Below are 16,218 nucleotides of genomic sequence, written 5' to 3'. Positions count from 1 at the left end.
TTCCAACTTTATGATTATATCATTTTTTGAAATAGAAACTGACTCCATCCAAGTGTTTGCATGCTATTCGTAGCCATCAAGATCTCCCTGGTATGCATTTGACAAGATTTCCATGTGAAGAATTGTCCCTATGTTCAGACCTATTGAAGGGAGGTAATGCCTTTCATATCACAGCTAACAAATGAAACTCTTCACCCACAACTGAAAATGTTCCAGCTGACAACTACTACTGCTGCCATTGAAGACCTACCAACAAAGGAACTTTGCTATTAGACACAAGAACTGAGATTATGCATCAGTGGAAAACTCTTCCAGGTCTAGCTCAAAGAAAATCACTCAACAGAGCATGGACAAAAGCCATGATAAAACATCAACTTGCAAAATAAAATACATGAAAGGCAAAAAAGAAAAGAAAAAAGCTTCATACTACTTGAAAGGAGTACAGTTCTCATTTTTTGCCTTTATTAATTCTGGTCATGTTAGTTAGGGCAAATAATAATAATAATAATAATAATAATAATAATAATAATAATAATATGTATTTATTTATACCCCACTCTTCAGCTAAATGAGATTTGGCTAAAAGAGACACTTGCTAAGGTAGGAGATGACTGATTTCTTAAAAATAGGAAACAGATACAAAAATTAAAAAAATGAGCTTCACAGCAATTTTTCACAAGCATTGGTTAATCAAACAGACTTGCAGTGATTCCCAATATCATGAAAGAATTCTTGCAATGCACCAAAAAGCACTGTATTGTTTGATTTTCATGTTTTATATTATACCTTTAAAATTCTCTTTATCACAATCAAATTAAAAAACAGTTACGGGTAAGTGCTTTCTCTGACATGTCAACAAAAGACATATTGTTTTCAGTCAGGTTAGCAAGTCAAACAATTCCAATAAAACTGTTTGCTTTATTGTTTTTTTCTCTTTGACACAAATTCAGCCCTTTAGTGAGTCATCTAAAAAGAAAAAACAGTTCTTCACAGTTCTTTTTACACTTAAAGAGCATTTAAAACGTTTCTTGCCTATGTGAGTTGCTTTATGATGTGTGTGTTGTGTTGTGTGCCTTCAGTTCAATTCTGACTTATGGTGAACCTATCATACAGTTTCCGTGGCAAGTGTCTTCAGAGGAGGTTTGCCATTGCATCCACTGAGGCTAAGCGAGTGTGACTTGCCCAACATCATCCAGTGGATTTCTGTGGCCAAGCAGGGATTCAAACTCTGTTCTCCAGAGTCATAGTCCAGCACTCAAATCACTACACCACATTGGCTCCTGCTTTATGGTAGATAAGTCTTATTTTCTAACTGAAACCTTTCACCCATTTGAAGCACTGAAATGGTTTCTCCCCTTCATAAGTTACTTGATTACAAATTAGGATTTTCATCTTGTCCATAAAGCTGTTCCCACAATCCTAAGTGCTTAAATGGTTCCTCTTCTGTGTGAGTTGCCTGATGATAAATGAGGTCTGGCTTCCAACAGAAGTCTTTTCCACACACTGTGGTTTGAAATCTCTCTTTTGACTCAATCTCTTTTCACAGTTCAAGCATTTAAATGGTTTCTCCCCAGTGTGAGTTGCTTGATGAGAAATGATGTGTGTCTGTGGACCAAATTTCTTTCAGATCTCCAAGCACTGAAGTGATTTTTCTCCTGTGTGAGATGCTTGATGATTTATGAGGCTTGTCTTCCAACTGAAGCCCTTTCCACACTCCAAGCACTGATAGGGTTTCTCCCTTGTGTGAGTTGCTTGATGAGACGTGAGGTGTGCCTTCTGACTGAAGCTCCTTCCACAGTGAAAGCACTGAAATGGTTTCTCTCCTGTGTGAGTTGCTTGATGATTTATTAAGCTTGTCTTCCAACTGAAGCCCTTGCCACACTCCAAGCACCGGAATGCTTGCTCCCCTGTGTGAGTTCCCTGGTGACGAAGAAGGTGGATCCGCCGCTCAAATCTTTTTCCACACTCCAAGCATTGAAATGGTTTCTCTCCTGCGTGAGATGCCTGATGAGTTGTGAGGCTTGTCTTCCAACTGAAGCTCTTGCCACACTCCAAGCATTTAAAGGGTTTCTCCCCCCTGTGAGCTGCTTGATGACAAATGAGACGTGTCTTCTGCATGAACGTTTTCCCACACTCCAAGCATTCAAATGGTTTTGCCCCTGTGTGAGTTGCTTGGTGAGAGGTGAGGTGTGCCTTCTGGCTGAAGCTCTGGCCACAGTCCAAGCACTGAAACGGTTTCTCTCCTGTGTGAACTGCTTGATGATTTGTGAGGCTTGTCTTCCATCTGAAACTCTTTCCACATTCCAAGCACTGAAATGGTTTCTCTCCTCTGTGAGTTGCTTGATGATTCGTGAGGCTTGTCTTCCAGCTGAAGCTCTTGCCACAGTCCAGACACTGAAATGGCGTTTCCCTTGTGTGGGCTGCTTGATGATTTGTGTAGCTTGACTTCCAGCCGAAGCTCTTTCCGCACTCAAAGCATTTAAATGGTTTCTCCCCAGAATGACTTCTTTGATGACAAACAAGGTGAGTCTTCTGAGTGAAACTTTTTCCACACTCCAGACATTTGAAGGGTTTCTCTGCTGTGAGAGTTCCTTGCTGAGAAGTGACTTCTATCATGGAAGTGAAACTTGTTTCATAGTCCAAACTTTGTAATGGTTTCTCTCCTGTATAAGTTGCTTGATGATGAGTGGGGAGGGCCTTCTGATTGAAGATCCTCCCACATTCCCCCAGCTTAAATGGTTTCTCTCTTGTGTGGGTTCTTTGATGAGACAACAATTGTGAGCTCCACTTGAAGTTCTTTCCACACCACAGTGACATAAATGGTTGTTCTCCTGTGTCAACGTTATGGGGAAGCAGGCACTTCGTAAAACTGAAGGTTTTTGGAGATTCATCTTCCGAGAAAAGTCTCCCCTCTGTGTGGGTTCTTCTATGAAGATTGAAGCTTACTTTACAACTGAAGCTTCTCCCACATTCATGACAAAGATATTTGCTTTTTTCCTCTTCTTTTGGTTTTACTTCCTGGGTCGAGATTCCACACATGTTCCCACCCTGAGAAGCAGGGGCTTCGTTCATCCTCTCCTCTTGAGGGTCAGTTTTTGCTTTCTGCCCTTCTTGCTGCTTACATTTACTTCCTTCAAGGAAGGTCCTATGTGGTTCCTCTTCATATTCATTCTCCTGCCCATTGCCACCTTGAAAAGGCAAGAAACACATAGTCAGAACCCAAGGGAGAAACAGTCTCATATCAAAAAGGTAATACAATTGGTTAATTGATACAATTGGTAGTCATTAGAACAGAGCCTCTACATGTGTTTTACTGAAAGACCAGCTCTACTCAAGAGTATTCACCAACTGTTTTGGCAAAAGCTGTCAGCTAAAACAATTTCACAACTGTGAGAACCCATGACTAAGGTCCTTTTTCTTCTTTCAACTGCACTGGATCATTTTTGTGATTCTTTTTAGGTGTAAGTAACTTCTATACTTACTATGTTGTATGATACAGTTACAAAATAAGTATAAAAGTGTGTTTTTCCAGTGGTGAGGCTATCTGGTGGTTGGTGGTTGTGTGTCTTCAAGTTATTTCTGACTAATGGCAACTCTAGGGAGAACCTATCATGGGATTTTCTTGGCAAGTTTGTTCAGAGTGGGTTTGACAGTGGCATCCTCTACGGCTATGAGTTTCAGAAAGTGTCACTTGCCCAAGGTCACCTATTGGATTTACATGGCTGAGCCAGCATTTGAACCCTGTTTTCCAGTCATAGTCCAGCACTCAAACCACTACACCATGCTGCTCTGATTATTTATAGATGAAACAAAATCAAATCTTTACTTAAATCACAGCAGATAAGCAGGGAATCAGGTCTCTGAGATGTAAAACACAATATAGCAGAATTCAGAGGGAAATCCATTAATTTCAAAGAAAAAATATAATGGTATAATCACTTAGGTTTCAGAAAAAAATAAATAACTTGTATTTTATTGGCAGTTATTAAGCATTTAGTATTTAGCCTCAAACAATTTATAGGGACATGAATCATTAGTAATATATATATTCTTTGTCAAGTGAGCAAATAGTATCATAGATTATGCTATCTGATGAAGTCAAGTTGGGTGTAAGTCTCTGCTGGCTGGAAGGAGCAAAAGATTTCTTCCAGCATATGTCAGAAGCAAATGAAAGGTCCCCCTTCTATCTTAGTTGCCACTGCCCTGGGCTGAGGGGGAGAGAAGAGGCAGGCACAGCTTTATCATGCCTAGGCCCAGAAGCAGATGAAAGGCCCCCCATCCATCCCAACTGCCACTGCCCTGGCTGCGGAGGGAGAGAGGAAGAAGCAGGCACAAGTCCTTCATAGAATCATAGAGTTGGAAGAGGACTCAAGGGGCACCCAATCCAATCCCCATCATGCAGGAACACACAATCAAAGTACCCCCAAACAGATGGCTATCCAGCCTCTGTTTAAAAACCTCCAAAGAATGAAACATCACCACACTCCAAGGGAGTGGGTTTCACTGCTGAACACCTCTGACTGTCAAGAAGTTCTTCCTCATGTTGAGATGGAATCTCTTTTCCTGTAGTTTGCATCCACTGTTTTGTCTCCTACTCTCTGGAGCAGCAGCAAACAAGCTTGCTCCATCCTCAACATGACATACCTTCAAATATTTAAACATGGCTTTCATATCAGTTCTTAACCTTCACTTCTCTAAGCTAAACATATCTCGCTCCCTAAGCCAGTCCTCATAGGACATGGTTTCCAGTACTTTCACCATTTGGTCACCCTCCTGTGGGCATGCTCCAGCTTCTCAATATCCTTTTTGAACAGTGGTGCCCAGAACTGGATGCATTATTCCAGGCAAAACAAAGCAGGCCTTCGTGGGAGGGCACTTGTTTTTGAGAGGAGGAGTTCTCTACTCCATGGTCTCTACTTAGCAATCACATCTGAAACAGACTCCAGAAACCACCTCCTCTAGAAAGGGCCACAATGATTCTTTAAAAAGCACTTGTAAACTGATTTGATCAACCATAAAGAAAAAGGAACCTTACCCAGAGAGGCCATGAGCCCCAAATTCTCAGACATCACTTCCATATGAAGGGTCTTTTGGTCTGGATTGAGCAGAGCCCATTCTTCTTCACTAAAATCCACAGCCACTTCTTTAAAGGTCACCTAGGGGGAAAAATAAACCCAATTTGAAAAGAAAACAGGGTAATTTGGAGATGCCCAATGAATGTTGACTCATTTCCAGGCACAATTCCAAGTGGTCATGAAATCTGAAGCCCCATATGACTGAGATTCAGACTATCTGAAAGACCATATCTCCCTATATTAACCCACCAGAACTTGCAGATCTTCAGGGGAAGGCTTTCTCTCAGTCCTACCACCATCACGAGTTCACTTAGCAAGGACATAAGAGAGAGTCATCTCAGTGGCTGGTCCCACCTTCTGGAACTCCTTTCCATGGGAGACTAGACTGCAGGCTTTTAATGTATAAGCGGGGAAGTTTCTTATTGGCATGTGTGTTTTTTCTAACATTGGTATGTCTTTTAAATGATTTTATAGTTTACTGTGGGAATTTTTAATTGTTTTACATTTTTATTGTTGAAGTTTATCAACTGATTCTTTTTGGGAGCTGTCTTGTGGCCCACTCTGGGCGAAATCAGCACACTATCGAAATATATATATATATATATATATATATATATATATATATATATATCAATGTCTTTGCACAGGGCATTCACAGACATCTTACTGGGCAACTTTGACTGATGCCAAGGAGAGGATCAAGGGCAGCCAGTCTTTCCCTTTCTTGACCCTCCTTGGTTCCTGTTCCTTACCTGATCCAGACTGGTTGAAGCTGTTCTCAAGGCCTCAAAATGAAAAGATGAGCTGCTGCATCTTGGCTGTGATCTTGTTCCATCTTCTGTGAAAAACACAAAAGGCAAACAAGGAAGTTCTTCAGCAACACCTCAAATTCTGATTCACCCTTTTTTCTAGTTTTGCCAGTTTCTTCTTCTGAAATATAGCCTACAGAAACTAGACAAGATGGAGAGGTTTTTTTCCTGGTTCTGGCAGCTGGTGAAACAGTTCAAGTTTCAAACTTTTCCTTACAGAATGGAAGAAAGGCTTTGGGTGGACTCTAGGGCCAGCTGACAGTTATTACACCAGCAACCTTGTATCTTTTCACTATGCAAAAGGCAACTGTGGGGTATGCAAAAGCATTCCTGCTGTGAGAAATTTGCTTTCCACTCTTTCAAAAAGTCCAGAGTAAGCCAAGCTGAATTGTGAGCTCTAGAAGTCCACTGTTGCCTCTTCTGCATTCAATTTCACACTAATGACAAACTCAAATGCTTGAACTGCAGATTCTGGAATGCAGCAGGATGTAGCCCCGCACTCTCAGAACATCTGGGCAGCAGTTATTGAGGGTTCCAGGGGCCAGGTTAGCCTCCACGTCTAGGAGAGCTTTCACCATCTCGGCCCCGACCCTCTGGAATTCTCTGCCCATTGAGCTCCGCTCGGCCACCTCCCTGGCCCAGTTTAAAAAGGGGCTTAAGACTTTTCTGTTCAAATCAGCATTCCCTGACACAGGCCCCAATTAGTTCTCTCCCCCCCCCCCCCCCATGTCAGCAGTGGCAAGATTGTTTTAATGTAGATTGTTTTAATGTAGTTGTAAATTTTAATGTAATTGTAATTATTGCTTTTCTGTTGATGTTTTATAATGTTGTACACCGCCCTGATTATATAGAAGGACGGTATAGAAATAAAATTATTATTATTATTATTATTATTATTATTATTATTAGCTGGACATGCTGTCCGCTCAGTCTTGCAGGCTTCAGGACTGCTTTTTGTTGTTATGTGCCTTCAAATCATTTCTGACTTATGGTGACTCTAACTTTGGCTTTTCTTGTCAAGATTTGTTTTAAAGGGCTAGCCTGGAATAAGAGACTCCTCCCTCCATAACTGTCATCCTCCAGCCAGTGAGGGAGTTGACCAGGCAGGCCCAGCTCCATCAGGGCTAGCTTGAAGAAGAAGAAGAAGAGCCCTTCCTGCAGTCCATCTGCCTTGGTGCAGGCCTCAGAGGGAGAGAAGAACCACTGGACCTCATCCCCTTTCCCTCCACCATTCCCTTCTCTTTTGTGTCATGTCTTTTAGATTGTAAGCCTGAGGGCAGGGAACTGTCTGATTAAAAATAATAATTGTAAGCCGCTCTGATAGCCATTAGGGCTGAAGGGTGGGTATAAATACCATAATATAAAAAATAATAATAAAGGGGTTTTGCCTTTGTCTTCCCCTGAGCTGAGACAGTGTCACTTGTCCAAGGCCACCGAGTGGGTTTTATGGCGGACCCAGGAATCGAACCCTGGTCTCCAGAGTTGTAGTCCAACACTCAAACCACTACACCATTCTGGCTCTCATCAGGTCTAGGCTGAATTCTATTCAGCCCTTAATAATAAAATATGCTTGCATAGTTTTTTGTGGGTTTTTTGCACTATGCTTGCATATTTTGTTATATGATCTGTTGCCCCAAACTGTGTTGCTCTTGGTGCATAGAGGGGGAAGCAATCAAACAAGCCTGACTCCTTGCGTGAGGTTTTACTGCTTGTTCCAACCGGAACTTCTCCCTCTAGCTTGGTTCTCCTCAAATTACCCTTTTCTGCAATCTGGAAGAGGGGTTGCTCTTCTTATAATTCTGTCACTCATAATTCTTTTACCTTCCTTTCTAGATAGATTGTTGAGTGATAGAATGAAGTTAAAATAAGATTACTTATTTACCTGTCTGGATCAAGATACAGTAATATAAATGCAGGGGCCAGATCGTGTATAATCTATGCATAGGAGACATCAGGAGCGGGAGAAACAAAGCTGAAATATGCCCCTTTCTTTCTTACCCCACACACTGGCATCTTTGTCATCTTCCTTCATGATCCCCATGGACTGGATTCTCTGTTCAGATTCTGAGAAAAGCTTCTCTGCGTCAGAGGCTTCTTCTGCACATTGGGCCTGGAAGACAAAAGGCAGGAAGGACTGCTAGAAGGAAGGAAAGATGACTTTCAGAAAATACTAGGCCATTAGTTCCAGCAGATCTTTACCTTATCTTTGAAATATCCAGGATGATGCCCTCCCATTTGCTGCTCTTTCTCCTTTAGCTCTTCTGCCTGACTCAGGAGGAAACCTTCTGCTAGGGCCACTGCCTGGGAACTGGTCCCTGCTCCACATTCTCGCACCCACGCTGACATCTCCAGAGGCAGGATGGTCAGGAATTGCTCCAAGATCACCAGGTCCAGAAGCTGAGCCTTGGTGTGTTGCTCTGGCTTCAGCCACTGGCAGCAGAGATTGTGAAGTTGGCTGCAAACCTCTCTGGGACCCTTGGCCTCCTCATAGTGCAACTCCCTGAAAAGCTGTGGCTGTACATCTGAGTTGAGCATATCTCCTGTTAAACTCTTCCTTGTGCTCCTTTTCCAGGACTCCTCAGTGCTCCCGGCCTGAATTACAGCACAGCCTCTTCCTAACTCTGGGCTGGCTGAGTCTTGTTTTGCCATCTTTGGGCTCTGCTCCCAGGTAGATATCAGCACTACAGAAGTTTGTTAATTGTTCACCAGATTCTTTCTCAAGAGAAAAAAATTAAATGAAGGGAGGGGCAAAATTCCTGGAGATGGAAAGCCCTGCAAAAAAACAAAAACATTCCATGAATGAGTTGCATTTTATGTCTAGGGAGATAGGTGGGAGGCAGGGAGATGCTTTACAATCAGACTCAAGCCAGAAAAGGTTACATTTTCCTGTTAAGAAGGAAAATACCATGATTTAAAGAGCAGCTAGCAGCTATCTGTTGGATGGGTGGGCAGTGGGGTTGCTACTTTCCTTTGGGGCCACAAATCAAAACCTTTCCACAGTGCAGCCCTCTTCCACTTGCTCTGCCCAGAACAACTCACATTGCTTTGCCTTTCCTACTTCATCTCTATTATGTGTCATGTGTGTATTGTGTGCCTTTCAAGTCATTTCCGACTTATGGCGACTCTAAGGCGACCCTATCATGGGGTTTTCTTGGCAAGATTTTGTTCACAGAAGGTTTGCCATTGCCTTCCTCTGAGGCTGAGTGCATGTGACTTGCCCAAGGTTTGGCCATGAAATCCAGTGGTTTTCATGGCCAAATGGGGAATCAAACCCTGGTCTCCAGAATCGTTAGTCCAGCACTTTACAACAAGCACTACGCCACACTGGCTCTCATGTCTACTACTTCCTTCTTTTACAAAGTCTATTAAATTACACATCTGGTTATCAAAGACTTCTACAACACCTACTGAGGTGGCCCAAGACTTTGGGCTCAAGACTTTTTGCTGCCTGAGGTGTCAACTCATCTCCCAACTAATCCAGTCCAGAACACACACATACACACACAAATTTAGCTGCAATGGAGACTCTCTTCAGGTATGGAGATGCTTGAGTTAGATTGAGTTACCAATCTAACTCAAGCAGGAAATGGGCTCAATTCTTTGTCAAAATAATGACAGATAGTGGGGATCATAGAATCATAGCATCATAGAGTCAGAAGAGCCCACAAGGGCCATCTAGTCCAACCCCCTGCCATGGATAGGCTTGCCATTTCCCACCTGGGGGTGGGACTTTCCCGGTTTGGGGCAGGTCCGCACAGTCCCGCCCCGGTTTGGCCCCACCCCCGGGATTGCCCCCGCCCCTGGGCGAGATATGGCAAGCTAAGGGAGGCTTTCCCTTGCAGCTTGGGCCAAGGCCTACAGCGAAAGCCTCCCTGAAGGGGAGGAGTCCGTCCCCGCTTGGGCTCCGCCCCCACCTAGGGCGTGTCCCAGGCCGAGAGGGAAAGCCTCCCTGAAGGGGAGGAGTCTGTCCCCGCTTGGGCCCCGCCCCCGCCGAGGACAGGGCCCAGGCTGAGAGGGAAAGCCTCCAAGGCTCCTATTCAAATGCAGGACACAAAAAAATGTGTCCTACATTTGAAAATTTTGTCCTACATTTGTCCTGGTTTGGAGGTCGTGATGAATGGCAACCCTAGCCATGCAGGAACTCACAATCAAAGCATTCCCGACAGGGATGTCTTATATTCCTGCATGTTTTTTTCTTGTCCAGAGACCAAATGCTTCACACCATGCAGCATCCTTCTGGTTGCTCCAGTCCTACCACTTTACACTCTGATCACTTTCCTTTCCTCCGTGCATCCCTCCCCCTTCTTCATGTCTATTAAAATCCATCCCCGCAGGAAGAAACTGAGGTGTTTTATACTGCTGCAATGTCTGATGTTAGCAGCCCAAGATGTTTTGCTGCCTGAGGAAAAAGGACAAGATGGCACCACACTTAAGCCTGGAACAATCTGTGTGAACTGCTAGGAAACAGTCACCATTTCCTAAGGCAATCGTTTTTCTCTGCCGAATGGTGGGGCCATCACTATGTAGGGTGATAGGAAATTGTGGAATCTGTAAATACTCATTCTGAATCCACTGACAGACAATGTGGTGTAGTGGTTCTGGCAACAGAATGTGGACATGATGTAGCTGGAGGTTTTGGTATCACTTACTGTTATTTTCAGGGTTTTTTGTTGTTGTTTTAATTTATCCATACTAGCTCTTAGTCTCAGGGGAGCACAAAGGTAAAACCCCATCTAAACAATACTTGCCAAGAAAACTCCACAATAGGGTTATCTTAGGGTCGCAAGTCAGAAACAACTTGAAGGCACACAACAACAAAGCCTGGTATGTTAGAGATAATATTGCAGCTGCTGGGAAGCTGCTGGGAACTATGATTCTATGTATCATTTACTGTTACAGTTGTTCCTCCACTTTTGTGGCTTTGACTTTTGCGGATCTGATTATTCACTGATTTGATTAATATGTTCTCTCTAGGAATCTCTAGGTACTCCAGCTTTACTCTATAGTCAACTTCTGCCAAAGGTCATGCTGCAGGACCTAGAGATTCCTAGAGAAAACATATTAGTCAAATCTGTGAATAATCAGATCCGCAAAAGTCAAAGCCACAAATGTGGAGGAACAACTGTAACAGGCATTTCTAAATCCTCCAACACAATTTCATGATCAGCCTCTGACAGATCTTGGCCACAGAATTGCCCTGGAGGACCCAGAGATTCCTGTTCTTTCAGGTACAAAAAGAAAGAAAGTGTTTTTTAATGTACGGTTTTCCATTTTCGTGGGGGTCCTGTACCCCTAACCCCAGTGAATGTGGAGGATCCCTTGTGCAATATGGACTAACAAATGCTGGTAAAGTGACCTTTAAACACAAACATACACACGCACACACAATGACTTTCTGTTGTCCAGGACTATTTCTGGCAATTCCTAGCATCACTGCCACATTCTACTCCCTCCCTGGGATGGGAGTTTTTAAAAAGAGTTATAGTACTATAGTACTATATAGTGCACCAGTAAAACGGTAATTTTGCAATAGAGATCTACCTTAGTCAACAGCGTAGATGTATTCCTTGGCATCACTTTTTAAAAGAAAATTTGGTACAAGAGGCAGAAACAACACGGAAAAAAAGGGACAGGTGCCTACACCGTAAATAAAAAAAGGGAAAAAGAAGTTCAACATGTTTCAAAAAGCTTTTCATTTAAAACTAACAATGGTTCAAAACACAATGCAGAAATAATCCAGTTTGACACCTCTTTAACTGCCCTGGCTAAATGCTAGGGAATTCTGGGAACTGTAGTTTTGTGAGGCATTTACCCTTCTGTGGTGCCACAATAAATTACAGTTCCCAAGATTTCCCCAGTACTCAGTCAGGGCAGTTAAAGTGGTCTCAAACTGGATGATTTCTTCAGTGCGTTTTGGACCACCAAGCACACGCAGAACTAACCAACCAGGCCAGGTAAGCCTTGCAGAAGTGAAACAAAAACATCTGAACTCAAGTTGCTGAAGAAGGCTTATCTGATCTCCCCCTTTAGCTGCCATGGCTCAATGCTAGGGGACCCTGGAATTGCAGCTTGTTGTGGCACCAGAGCTCCCTGACAGAGAAGGCTCAAGACCTCACAAAGCGACAGTTCCCAGCATCCCAGAGCACTGAGCCACGGCAGTTAAAGTGGCATCGAACTGGATTATTCCTGCAGTGTGTATGCAGCCCAAGAAGGCAGAAGCTAAAGGCAAAAATGTTGAGGTTGGTGGGCGTAAAAGGTAGAGGCTTTATTAAGTGACGGATGCCTGTGTAATGCTATTCTGGGAGAAGAATTTTGCCCTTCAAACATTAGGGCCACCTCAGCAAAGCACACCTCATTTTTAAAAGAAAGGAAGAAACCTTGGAGGAGGCTAGAGTTGTTTTCAAGATCTCAGTCTCTACACTGAATAAAAATGCACTGGCCCTGTTTAAACGGCCATCGCACCCTCCGACAGAATCCTGGGATTTGTTGCTTTGTTAGGCACCAGTCAAAGGCAGCATGGTGAAGTGGTTTGAGCCTGGGACTGTCACTCTGGAGACCAGGGTTCGAATCTCCCCCTTGGCCACAAAACCCACTGGGTGACCTTGGGCAAGCGACAATCTCTCAGCCTCAGAGGGAGGCAATGGCAAGCCTCCTCTGAAGGAACTGGCCAAGAAAATTCCCTGAAAGGGCTTGCCTTGGGGTCATCACTAGTTGAAAATGACTTGAAGGCACGCAACAATAACAGCAACAACAGCAGCAGCAGCAGCAGCAGCAACAAGGCACCATCACTCTTTGGCTGAGAAGGCTAAAGACCTTGTATGAGTCTATGATTTGCCCATAGGGAAACATCAGGGACTATTTGCCTATAGAGAATGACTGGAGAAGACAGGTACTTGCCCATAGGGGATCATTGGAGAATACCTTCCCATCCTCCCTCCTCCCCCTCCCCTGGAGGCCCCTTCCCTTCCCTTTGTCCCAACGCCCAGAAGATGGAGGGAGGCGGGGAAGGGGCCTCCGGGACTCACCAGCCCCTCTGGGCTTCGCCCGCAGGAGGAGGGAGGGGGCCCCACTGCCTTGCCTTGCCTCCGGGCCTCTGGGCTCCCTCCAGCCTCCAGCTGCCTCCAAGGCCGCTCTAGGAAGAGCCAGCCAGAGACAGATGGCCGGAAAGGACCATCTTCAGTCTCACACACACACACCCCTCTTCCACTCTAGGAATATAGAACCAGAGAGATGGAAGGGAGACCCCCCTCAAAGAGCCATCCAGCCAGAGCAACCAGAGGCCCTCCTCTTCCAGGACGTCTCCTACATTTCAGCCTTCTGTCCTGGCCTTTTCCCCAAAGGTCCTCCATTTTGAGCAGGAATCTTCAAATCCCAAAATACATCCCCGGGGGGAGCTGCCTTCTTGACCATAGAGCAAAGCCAGTAACATCCAAACAAGGAGACCTTTATTAGGACAACCAAAATGCACAATCCCATGTTGCAAACTTTCGAAGTCACACTGGATTCTTCATGGGGCAAACAGGAGAAAGGAATTGAAGATGTCAGTCCTAGGCCTGCATTTTCTGTTTCTGGTCTCAGTTCAGATGGAAGGGAGGCTATCCACAGACTGACATCGCCCTTTCTTTGGCCATGGGGTCACTGGGAGATTCTCAAAGACAGGGAAATGCAATGTCCATTTGCAATTCAAGGAAGGTGTTTCCTTCCTTGGTGAAGCCACAGGCTCCTATTTAGGCAGACAAGCCTGAATTTCTCAAGAAGTCTTCATGTTTTGCATCAGGAAAACTAACTAGGTGCTGCAGAGGCAAAGCATGCCAATCCAGTCCCAAAGGCGGAGGTGCCAGCCAGCAGCTAGCTCTCCCCACCATCTGAACTAAGACCAGAAACAGAAAATGCAGGCCTAGGACTAACATCATTGGAGAATACAGGTACTTGGTCCATGTGGGATGGGAACCAAAGATACTGCAAGGCACAGCCTTCAGAATATCATAAGGGATTATGAGGCTCTGGGTAGGAAGCTGAAAGAGGTGGAGGCACAAGTGGTCATCTCATCTCTTCTCCCAGACAAAGGGCATGGTCCAGAAAGGGAGAGGAAAATAGCAGATGTGAACAACTGGCTCCGCAGATGGTGCCGCCAAGAACAATTTGGATTCTTGGATCATGGGCTGTGGTTCCATGAGGAGGGAGCCCCTTGCCATGCAGGAACTCTCAATCAAAGCATACCTGACAGATGGCCATCCAGCCTCTGTTTAAAGACTTCCAAGGAGGGAGACTCCACCACCCTCCAAGGAAGGAGTTTGTTCCACTCACTGTCAAACAGCCCTTACTGTCAGGAAGTTCCTCCTAATGTTGAGGTGGAATCTCTTTTCCAGGAGCTTGCATCCATTGTTCTTGGTCCTGTTCTCTGGAGCAGCAGAAAACAAGCTTGCTCCCTCCTCAATATGACACCCCTTCAAGTATTTAAACAGGGCTATCATATCACCTCTTAACCTTCTCTTCTCCAGGCTAAACATCCCCAGCTCCCTGAGTCGTTCCTCATAGGGGATGGCTTCCAGACCTTTCACCATTTTAGTCGCCCTCCTTTGGACGTGCTCCAGTTTCTCAACATCCTTTTTGAATTGTGGTGCCCAGAACTGGACACAATATTCCAGGTGGGGTCTGACCAAAGCAGAATACAGTGGCACTATTATTTCCCTTGATCTAGACACTATACTTCTATTAATGCAAAATGCTTGGACCAGAAGCATCTTGGATTTTGGACTTTTTGGATTTCAGAATACCTGCATTTGCAAATTGGTACATAATAAGATATCCTGGAGATGGGACCCAAGTCTAAACACAAAATTCATTTATGTTTCATAGCCTTGTACACATACCCTGAAGGTAATTTCATAGAATGTTTTAAATAATTTTGGGCATGAAACAAAATTTGTGTACAGCAAACAATCAGAAAACAAAGGTGTCACTATCTCAGTCACCCAGGAAAAAGTTTGGGTTTGGGGAATATTTTGGAATTCCAGATAAGAGACTCAACCTGTATGCAGAATAAAATAATGCAAGGCAAAGACTCAGACTATTTTGAAATAATTACTTTTCCCACCTTTGCCTTCTTGAAATCAGGGCCTGTTATGGACCTTAAAATAATTAAATACAGTACAATTTTGGAAAGACATGGTTGCTAATGTAAAAGCTGACTTTGTCATTATGAAAACACATAAAAATATGAGATATCAACTTCAAACTGATTCTTTATTGTCACGAACTAAACAGACTTGCAACAATTTGCAAGATCAGGAAGACGTTCTTATGATTTATTAACTCAAAATGCAATATAATGTTTGATTTTAAAATTTTATATTGTATCTTTAAAATTCTTTTTATAATCGTTATAACAACAACGTAAGTATACTCTTCATGCAATGTTGCCATACAAGATATCTTAAGATCATTCTCAGAACAGGAGGTGAGCAACCAGAACAATTCCAAAAGCTAGCCCTCTATGAGTATTCTCAAGTTTTAAAAAAAGCAAAGTTCTACTACTGCAGCTTTTTTGATACTGAAGACTAATTAAATGGTTTCTTGCTTATTTGTGTTGTTTGATGAAGAGTGAGGCTTGTTCTCTCCCTAAAACCACTCACACTCTTCTCGCCTTTTGTGTTGATGAAGGAGGTCAATCTTCTAAGCAAAGGTGTGATTTTTGACAGAAGCTCTTTTCCTACTTCCAGCATTCAAAAGGCTTCTTCTTTCCTATTAATTCCTTATTGAAAAGAGACATTGAACTTGGAAATGTTTTTATCCCATATTCCAAGGATAGTAATGTTTCTTCCTTTTTTTGAGTCAAATCAAGGAAGCGATTTAGCACTGAATAGATATTAATACTATTTGAGCCGTTATCAAACCTACCCGTTTCAATTTAACCCACTTTTGTGTTCACATTCAGCAGTGAATCCTGCACCACAGGAACCAAATTAAATAGGCAGCACATTCACACTTGTGCTGAATTGATTAATTTAAAAAAAAGCAGGGAATGCTATGAATCTGGAAGAACTGGTTTAAATGGGTTTAGCACTGTGCCCCCCTCAGCAAACTGCACCAGAAATTTTGCACAAGTGCAAGCAAGGGTCATTTAAATCAGTTCAGATTGAAGACCGGTTTATTATGTAATGGGAATGAGGCTTCTAGTCTTATAGGCAAAATTCTTTTTCACACACCAAACATTTGAAGAGTTTCTCTCACCTGAGAGTTCTTCAAGAAGAAGCACAGTTTGTCTTGGGAGTGAAACTGTTTCCACAGTCCATGCTTTGTTGTGTTCTTTGTGAGTTGCTTGATGCTTTGTG

At 43.5% G+C, this 16,218-nt stretch overlaps 1 protein-coding gene across 1 annotated transcript; it reads right to left on the bottom strand.

Moving 5' to 3' along the window:
• Positions 1-453: 453 nt before the first annotated feature.
• LOC149320574 (uncharacterized) lies at positions 454-11,894 on the bottom strand. The gene is made up of 6 exons (XM_089503669.1): positions 11,426-11,894; positions 8,084-8,656; positions 7,883-7,994; positions 5,828-5,913; positions 5,036-5,156; positions 454-3,188 (listed from the first exon to the last, which is right to left on the bottom strand). The coding sequence occupies exons 2-6, from the start codon at positions 8,531-8,533 to the stop codon at positions 1,624-1,626; spliced, it is 2,334 nt and encodes a 777-aa protein (XP_089359795.1). The 5' UTR covers positions 8,534-8,656; positions 11,426-11,894; the 3' UTR covers positions 454-1,623.
• Positions 11,895-16,218: the final 4,324 nt, after the last annotated feature.

The sequence above is a fragment of the Sceloporus occidentalis genome, unplaced genomic scaffold (genome assembly GCF_023333645.1).
Source record: "Sceloporus occidentalis isolate IW3139 unplaced genomic scaffold, rSceOcc1.0.p SCAF_1, whole genome shotgun sequence".
Lineage (NCBI taxonomy): Eukaryota > Metazoa > Chordata > Lepidosauria > Squamata > Phrynosomatidae > Sceloporus > Sceloporus occidentalis.
This window is presented reverse-complemented; position numbering and strand designations above follow the sequence as displayed.